The following is a 9,718-nucleotide window of genomic DNA, read 5'->3' as shown; positions in this document are numbered from 1 at the left end:
CCAAAATGAAAGTTCCCCCCTTACTATTTCCTGTGCATTTATCTGTTGGCCAGACTCACTATAACTCTCTGTGACTACTTCCTGCCAACTAGCTGTTGGTTCTGACTCTTAACCAATGGTTGATTTTATTTAATACAATCTCTGGGTTCACACTGTGATCAATGATCCTTCAACAGAATGATAAAGAATGGATTAAATAAACTGTTTATGAACTACTTCTAGTGGTTTATTTACAAAATATTGACATAAAGTTGAACTATTTAACATTCCCTGGGGAAGTATTTTCCATTTATACCTTTTTTGTTTTGGCTTTGTTTTTTATTTTTTGTATGTTTCCTTTTCAAGACAGGGTTTCTCTGTAGCTTTGGAGCCTGTTCTGGAACTAGCTCTTGCAGACCAGGCTGGTCTCAAACTCATAGAGATCTGCCTACCTCTACCTCCCGAGTGCTGGGATTAAAGGTGTGCACCACCACCTCCCAACTCCATTTGTATCATTTTTACAGGCTGGGCATTATTATAAGTACGAACTGTAAAAGCATATTTTTTTCTCTATCTAGTTGTGGCAAGTGAATAGCAAAAAAAGTCATCCTTTAAATTAAAAACTATTATAATCCAAGGCTTAGGCAATAAAGAAAATAATGGGATTCTAGACTGTAAAGGACCCATGGGTTGAATTACTTGGTTTACAGTTTTTTAAATAGGCCATCACCACAATTTTTAAGATTTATTTTATTACAAATAGAGGAGAATGCCAAGGATTTGTAGTTTTTTCAAGTGTTTAGCATCTGACTATTTTGTCCTAGTTGCTCAAGTGCCTGTAATTTTTTTTAAATTATGGGCCACTGCTCCACCCACACAGGCTTATTAGTAAACGATTTTTAAAGGCAGAGCAGTTGGGATTCCAGCATTGGCCGCTAATTCAAATTGGGGTAGCCAGTTTCTGCCTTGTCTGGGCAATCTAAATACCCTGTGTTTTTATTGACAATTTTTTCATTACCCATTTTAGGAATGTATATCATTTCTAACATCATTTTATGAGTGAGTGCTGAACTTGTAAGAATATTAATGTGGACTGTATAACCCAGAGTGGGGACAATCATTTCGAGGAATATGTGGAATTTGTGTATGAACACTCTCTTTGTCCTTTTTTAAAAGTCAATATAAAAGCATTAAAAAACAATCTCTATCTGATTTTAAGAGTTAACTTAAGGCAACACCCATGGAGTATTTCTTTTGAATCTTAAAAAGAGGATCCTTTTTATAGATCCCAAGAAACATGTTAAATTGGCCTGCTAATTATTAACAGGGTGAAACAATTAACCTGTATTTTATTTAGTGGAAAAATAATTTTTGTAGGTTCTTTTTCATTAAGATATTATTTCCATGAGCTTAGCCTTCACAGTCATGATAGTTAATACCATAAAAAAATCTGCTCTTCTTCAGGTACTACATTTTATAGAATTTAAACAAGAACCTCTGGAAAGCAACATAAAAAGCAGAATCAAATACCCACTGGTGATAAATAGACAAGATTATACCTGGTAACATACTTCAAAATTATGAATTTTTGTTTAGGTCATTTATTATGAAAATTTAACGTTCATTTAAGCATTAATCAGATGATCAAGAGAAGAGAACAGCTTCCATATAATGAATGATTATACATCTGGAAATGTAAAGAGCTTTGGCTTAGTACTTCATGCCCTGATTACAGTTGTTTTCTGTACTAAAAGTGGGCTTGCTTCAATTTTTTCTCCCATGAAGGGATTATTGATAATGAGTTATTCCCACTATTAGGAGAAAAACATTTCCCATGAAGGAACATTTTAAATTGAGTTATTCCCTCTCCAAGGGAAAACCATTTAAACTAAAATTAAACAAACAAGAAAATTCTAAGTTCTGAGCCAAAATTCTAAGTTCTACCTCCAGCTGCAGCAGAGGAGCCCACCCATCATTCTCTGGAATTCAAGTGTTGCCTCTCTGCACTTGCTGGCCCTTGCAGAAAGCACTGAGGCATCACCCAGACAGAGAGTTCTGGGTAGCAGACATGAATTCCTTTTTCTATTGAATGTGGCCTTTGCCCTTCCTCTATTTCCACAGGGAAAAGGATTTTCTCTCCCTTCATTATTCATCTCTTGAGCCTTCCTATTTGTAAGCCTTGATTATATGTGTCCCTTCTTCTACAGGGAAAAGCCTTTTATCTTGATTAAACACTTCCCTATTTTGCTGGGAGAATTTCTTTTCAAGTTTCTTCTCCTTTTCTCTTTTCTCCTGGGAAGATTTCTCTTTTAATTTCTCTTAATCTTTGTCTCTGGAGTTTGTCTATTTGCATGTTTGATTTTTGCAACTGTGCAACTAGTGTTTCAACCTTTAGCATCTCTAAGATTGTATCATCTGAAGGAAGAAAAGATGAGTATCTGTTATTTTTATTTTTATTTTCTTTTTATTATTTAATTTTAAAAATCATTTTTACACTGCAACCCCAATTCCCCATCTATTTCCTTCTCCCACCTCCCCAGATTCCCCTGTGTGAGCCCCCATCCACTCCTCAGAGGAGAAAATACCTCCCTTAGGGAGTCAACAAAGTCTGGGATACCAAGTTGAGACAGGACCAAGTCCCTCCCCGCTGAGTCTTCCTGGAAAAGAGAATCCACCATTGGTAATGGGTTCCAAAAATCAAGTTCATAAACCCAGGAAAAGTCCTCATCCCACTGCTAGGGAACCCCCAAACAGAACTAGCCACACAACTGTCACCCACATTCAGGTGGCCTAGTTTGGTCCCATGAAGGTTCCCCAGAGGTCATCCCAGAGTCAGTAAACTACTGCTAGCACAAGTTGGCTGTCTCTGTGGTTTTCTGCATGATGATCTTAACCATCCTTGCTCATATGATCTCTTCTCCTTCTCATCAACCGAACTCCAGGAACTCAGCCCAGTGCTTGGCTGTGGATCACTGCATCTCCTTCCATCAGATACTGGATGTAGTTTCTATGATGGGCTTTGGTGGGGGTCACCAATCTGATTACAGGGCAAGGCCAGTTCAAGCATCCTTGCCACTATTGCTAGGAGTCTTACTTGGGGTCATCCTTGTGTATTCCTAGGAGTTTCCCTAGTAACAGGCTTTTCCCTAAAATACTGGCTCCCTCTATCACAATATCTCTTTCATTGCTCTCCCTCTCTGTCCCTCCCCCAACTTGGCCATCTGATACCTCATGTTCCCATCCTCCATCCCTCCCTTATATCCCCTCTCAGTTCACCCATTAGATCATCACTATTTCCCCTTCCTGGTGTCCTCCACGTTGTCCCTCTTAGAGTCCTCCTTTTCACCTAGCTTCCCCAAGCTGAGGAATGTAACCTATTTATCCTTTGCTTTGTCTAATATCCACTTATAAGTGACTACATATCATGTATGTCTTTCTGGGTCTGGGTTAACTAACTCAGGATGGTTTTTCTAGTTCATCCATGTGTCTGTAATTTCAAAATGTCATTTTTTTTACTGCTGAGTAGTCCTTCATTGTGTAAATGTACCACATTTTCTTTATCCACTCTTCAGTTGAGGGGTGTCTAGGGTGCTTCCAGGTTCTGGCTATTATAAATAATGCTGTTATGAACATAGTGGAGATAATGCCCTTATGGTATGATTGTGCATCCATTGGGTGTATGACCAAGAGTGGTATGGTTAGGTCTTGAGGTAGGTTGATTCCCAGTTTTCTGAGAAACAGCCATACTGATTTCAAAAGTGGCTGCATGACTTTACATTCCCACCAGCAGTGGAGGAGTGTTCCACTTACTTACATCCTCTCCAGTATAAGCTGTCAACAGTATTTTTGATCTTAGCTATTTTGACAGGGGTAACATAGTATCTCAGAGTTATTTTGATTTGCATTTCTGTGATGACTAAAGATGTTGAAAAATTCCTTAAGTGTCTTTCATTCATTTTAGATTCTTCTGTTGAGAATACTCTGTATTGATCCATACCCCAGTTTTTAATTAGAATATTTAGTATTTTGATATCTAGTTACTTGAGTTCTTTATAAATTTTAGAGGTCAGTCCTCTGTCCAATGTGGGGTTGGTGAAGATCTTTCCCCATTTTATAGGCTACCATTTTGTCTTTTTGGCCATGTCCTTTGCCTTACAGAAGCTTTTCAGTATCAAAAGATCCCATTTATTAATTGTTACTATCAGTGTCTCATCTCTGTAGATGGAGCCGCAGGCTGTGTCCCGCCACCCGGCTAGCTTTACCCAAAATAATTACACGGAAACTGTATTCTTTTAAAACACTGCCTGGCCCATAGTTTCAGCCTCTTATTGGCTAATTAACCCATGTTTAATAATTTATATAGCACCACGAGGGGTGGCTTACCAGGAGAGGTCTTAACCTGCGTCCATCTCAGAGAGAAGCATGGCAACTCACTATGGCGACTGCCTGAAGCGTCTCCCCAACTCTTTCCCAGAATTCTGTTCTGTCTACTCTGCCTACCTAATTTTCTGGTCTATTGGGCCAAGCAGTTTCTTTATTAATTAACCAGTGAAAGTAACACATAGACACTCCTCCATCATTTCCCCTTTTTCTGTTTAAACAAAAAAGAAAGGCTTTAACTTTAACATAGTAAAATTACATGTAACAAAAACAGTTATCAAGCAAGAATTACAGTTACAATATTTAGATCTATTTTATCTTTTATCATAACTAAGGAAAGCTATAACTATCTATTTATTCTTCAACTCCATCAAAGACTCCAGAAGGATATAATACTACCTAAGTAAACAAGAAATATGCAACTTTCAAACTCTAGAAATGACAGAGACAACTCACTGCCTGGACAGTCACCCAAAGTTCCTCTGTACCGTTGGGGCATCCATCTTCGGCCTTCAGGCCCATAGTGTCTAGCAGACATTTCCATGAAGCAGGAAATTCCAAAGACAGTTCAGTCACTTTCTGCTGTGTCCTGCAGAACATCTCGCAGACTCTTTCACGAATCAGGAACCCCGAAAGACCATCTCACCTTTAGGCAAGTTCAGCAGTCCTCTTTCTGCGGGTTCTTTGTGTCCAGTTTATACAATAGTCCAGGCAAGAGCAGTTTCTTGCCCAAATGGCTATAAAACTCCATAAGGAGCCTCTTCGATGCCCATCCACCTCTTGAAGTAGATTGGTGCTGCCAGGAGCAGACATGTCTCATTGTCATGAAAAACCCTAAGTTATTAAAAATCTTAAATGTCATGTTCTGTAGTCTTTGAAAGATATGAAGAATGCCTATTTAACTAAAATATATCTCTATATATAATCTAGAAAATCTAACTAACATGACTTTAAGCTTGACTATATTGATGATTATCCATTAACCTATATTTCCTAATTATACATTACATTTTTTAAAATGAACTACACAATTACAATAGCTTAATCAAGATCAGAAATACATATACATATAACAAAATTAACCTTAAAATCCATACCAATGCAAATTATTCATATCTATATCATATCCCCCTTTAAATGTAAAAGAATATTCATAAACAATATTTGGGAATGTGGGCGCAGTTATTTCTCTCCAAAATGCTTCCTGCTGAATGGGGGTGCTGTTATTTAGGTCTTTCATGGTATAACCTGTGTTCCAGGTTCATCTCAGTCGGCAGTTGAGTGAAGTAATTTTTGAAGGTGTTCATAGCAACCCTTCAGGAGGGCGTGGTCTATCATACCATATTGGGATAGAAGCAATCCACAGAGTCTCATCCTCTGTGAAAACAAAAGAAGAAACTCTTTTCCAAAACATCATGTTCTTAGATCCAAATTCTGAAGTCATACCATTAAGATGTCCATTCTGGTCCAGCCTGGCAGCCCATATAATGAAATGTCTCTCTGTACTTAGCTCCTTTACACTCAAAAATTTCAAAGAAAACACAATAAAATACATAATCCAGACTCTCTGTGAATTTTCCATTTTTACGTAGCTTATTTTTACTCTGTCACTTTACTTTATTTTGTCTCTTTAAAGACTTTACCTGGGGCTGGAGAGATGGCTCAGTGGTTAAGAGCGCTGCCTGCTCTTCCAAAGGTCCTGAGTTCAATTCCCAGCAACCACATGGTGGCTCACAACTATCTGTAATGGGGTCTGGTGCCCTCTTCTGGCCTTCAGGCACACGCACAGACAGAATATTGTATACATAATAAATAAATAAATATTTTTTAAAAAAAGACTTTACCCTTTCTTAAAGGCATTAACTTTATTCTCTATATTTTTTTCTCTCTCTCAAGCCTACGTACATTCATCCAACATTGTGAGCCATTTAAAGGCCTTCTATGTCTGAATCTTTTTTATTGTGAATCTGTAATTTTTTTACTATCCAGGAGCACTTCTTAAAATGCTAAGCACTTCTTAAAAACTTAAGTCGCGCCATGTAGAGGTAATACGGTACTGTCTGTTTCCAGCCAAGTCTAAACCTTAACTGCGCTGTTATTATGGTATTTCCGATAGTTCCTGCCTGAGGTCAGCACAGTTCACCATGATGGCGGAGCAGAGCCAGAGCCGCTCCTGCCTCAGTCATTTGGTGCCCCTGAGCCGCAACAGTTCCAGGCACACAGCAGTCCACATTGGAGCCACACTCAGCAGCTTAATTCTGAGACTGAGCGTGCAGCATAGAAACACTTTTCATCCAAGTTACAGCCAAATCTGACACACAGAGCACTGCGCAGTCTGAAAACATCTCTCTCTATGGCGGCAGAAATCCACCATGCTCTCCTCCTCGCCTAAGCCTGATTCCGCCATCTGCCCACGTGCAGGCAGGGAGCAGTGAGCCATTGGCATGGTCTCAGAGTAGTTTCTTTCCGATCCTGAGTGGGCACACAAGCATCCAGTCCCATAAAAGCCATTGAAATGCTTTAAAGCCAGAGTTTGCACTGGCGGCACAGCACCAGGAAGCTGCATTTTAAAATGACTCAGCTTTTTTTTCTGCCGCTATTGCCATAAAAGGAAATCTCTAAGGCACATACAGGAAATCTCTACGGCAAATCCTAGCAAACAGCAAAAAAGCTGTGTTAAACTCTCTCTCTCTCCTTTATTTAAAGCCCTCTCAGGTTTTTAAGTGGATTTAGTCACCACGTTGGAGCGCCAATCTGTAGAAAGAAGCTGCGGGGGAATGGCAGGGAAATGATGGAGGAGTGTCTATGTGTTACTTTCATTGGTTAATTAATAAAGAAACTGCTTGGCCCAATAGAACAGAAAATTAGGTAGGCAGAGTAAACAGAACAGAATTCTGGGAAAGAGTGAGGCAGACGCTTCAGGCAGTCACTATATGGAGTAGCCATGCTTCTCCTCTGTGAGATGGACGCAGATTAGGATCTCTCCTGGTAAGCGATCCACCTCGTGGTGCTATATAAATTACTAAATATGGGTTAAAGCAAGATATGAGAATCAACCAATAAAAAGCTACAGATAACAGGCCAGGGGGCAGGCAGTATTTAAAAGAATACAGTTTCTGTGTAATTATTTTGGGTAAAGCTAGCCGGGTGGTGGGACACAGCCTGCCACTCCATCAACACATCTCCGTTACTTTGACCCTCCTCACTTTCTTCTTTCTCTGAAACAACATTCCTGTCTTCCTGTGAGGAAACATTCTCCTCTACTGACTGACAATTGTGAGCCTGAATGCTTTCCTTTTTACTCCCTGTTCAAATTCAGATGGACCTTTCTGTGATTCCTCACTCTGCAGTGGATCCAGAGCATTTGAGATCAAATTACATAGAGACCAGTTTTGACTGATTTTGGGGAATGTATAGGCTCTTCTCTCATATGAGCTCAATAGGCTCTCAACACTGGCTTCCATACCCCGAGTTTTCACTGAACCTAGAGAGTTGTATGAAAGCAATAACAATGTCTGTTAACTTTTACCAAAAGTCCTGTATACTGTTTTTCTTTCACATTCACTCAATTTCCTTTAAAAAAAAAAAAACACTAAGTAACCAGAATATTGCTGCTCCTGAGATGGGAAATCCCCAAGTCCTGTTTCTATGCTGAAGAAATCCCTGCTCTGAGCACACTCTACACCAGTCCTGGAGTGTCTAGACCTCTCTCATCTTTGAACCCATGACACTGGGCACCAAATCTCTGGTGCTCCCTGTTGTGTGGGATGTTCAAAGGAAAGAAATCCCAGAATTTAATTTGAGGCTCTCTGAAAACAGGGAGGAACAGTTTCTGGGAACTAAACCTCAAATCTCTGTTCAGAAACATATTTGTTGATTCTACACAAAGGTTGTGTTTGGAGTACAACAAGTTCCTCATGCCAAAGCCACTTTGATCTATTCTATATGTTCTCTGAAAGAAATAATCACACCCCTGAAATTCCAGTCCTTATTGTGCTTTCTTTGTAGTAGCCAATAATTCAAGTTCTCCAAGCATGCCTTGATAGTACTGTGACAAAAGACATGCAATGGATGGAAATCCCATAGAGAAAACAACTATAAGTCATAGAAAACAATCACCATTCCCAATTATGATTTTCTTCATGGTCTAGGAGACTTGAACAAGGAACTCATACATTCTGCCATTACCCTACATACAGAGAGAAACAACTTTTTCATCCTAATGTTTACCTGAGATACAATGACTCTACAAAATTCTCACTACAAATGTTTTGTCTTTAAGTGACTCATTGTGTCTTCAATGACATCACCTGTCACTTTACAAAGACTCCATGGATCTGTGGTCAGACTCCCAAAGTTGGACTTAAATTAGCGTGACAACATGTTGTATAACCAGAGTGAGGGTCACACAACATTGGAATCAAAGTGAGGATTTGGGCTCCCACTTAAGAACCTGGCTTGGGTTAATCAGTTGTTTTCCTTTCACAGGTTGTTTGACGGTCCAACACCTATGTTAGCTATCATGGACACAGAGATGATCAAAAATGTACTAGTGAAGGACTGCTATTCTGTGTTCACAAACCGACGGGTATGTAACTATTTTAATTTAAAAAATTTAAAGACTTGTTTTTGCTACTTTTATTTATATGTATATATGTATGTCTATTGACAGGGGTTCTATCCTGCCCAGTCCTGCAGCTGTACAGTGCCAAAGAAACACAAAGATGCTTACATGAATTATAAACTGATTGGCCTATTATCTCAGGCTTCCTTTTTAACTAATTCTTACACCTCACAGTAATCCATAATTCTTGTCTGTGCTAGTCACATGGCTTGATACCTTCTATCAGCGAACCAGTTTCATCCTGCTTCCTCTGTGTCTGGGTGAGGAATGCAGACTGAGTCTTTCCTCTTCCCAGATTTCTCCTCTTCTCATCACCCTGCCTCTACTTACTACTTGGTTGCTTCAACTATACTTTCTGCCTGACTACTGGCCAATCAGCATTTTGTTAAACCAGTACAACTGACAACCTTTAAAGAGTACAAGACCATTGTCCCACAGCATATGTCTGTAAAAGTAAATGCCATACATGTGTAGGTTCCTGTGGAAGTCCAAAAAGGGTTAAGCTCCACAGGAGCTAATATTTCAAGCAGTTGGAGGGGGCTGACATGGGTGCTGGGACCTGTCTCCTCCAGAAGATCAGCAAGCACCCTTAACTGTTGAACCATCACCAAAGACTCCCCCTTTAAAAATATAAAACTTTATTTTTATGAATTGATTGTATTTTGTTTGCTTTGGTTCTTCAGAGGCAGTGTATCTCTTTGTAGCTCTGACTATTCTGGAACTTACTCTGTAGGC

General features: G+C 39.4%; 1 protein-coding gene across 3 annotated transcripts in view; it reads left to right on the top strand.

Annotated features, from left to right (window-relative positions):
- Positions 1–9,718, top strand: part of LOC119825569 (cytochrome P450 3A11-like) — a 794,398-nt gene that overhangs the window by 557,980 nt on the left and 226,700 nt on the right. For all 3 annotated transcript variants that reach the window (XM_038346521.2, XM_038346526.2, XM_038346523.2), the window contains one exon: positions 8,848–8,947. In XM_038346521.2, the coding sequence (XP_038202449.1) occupies positions 8,848–8,947 (100 nt within the window). The remainder of the gene's footprint in view (positions 1–8,847; positions 8,948–9,718) is intronic.

The sequence above is a fragment of the Arvicola amphibius genome, chromosome 10 (assembly GCF_903992535.2).
Source record: "Arvicola amphibius chromosome 10, mArvAmp1.2, whole genome shotgun sequence".
Lineage (NCBI taxonomy): Eukaryota > Metazoa > Chordata > Mammalia > Rodentia > Cricetidae > Arvicola > Arvicola amphibius.
The sequence above is the reverse complement of the archived record's forward strand: the minus strand, read 5'-3'. Positions and strand labels throughout refer to the sequence as shown.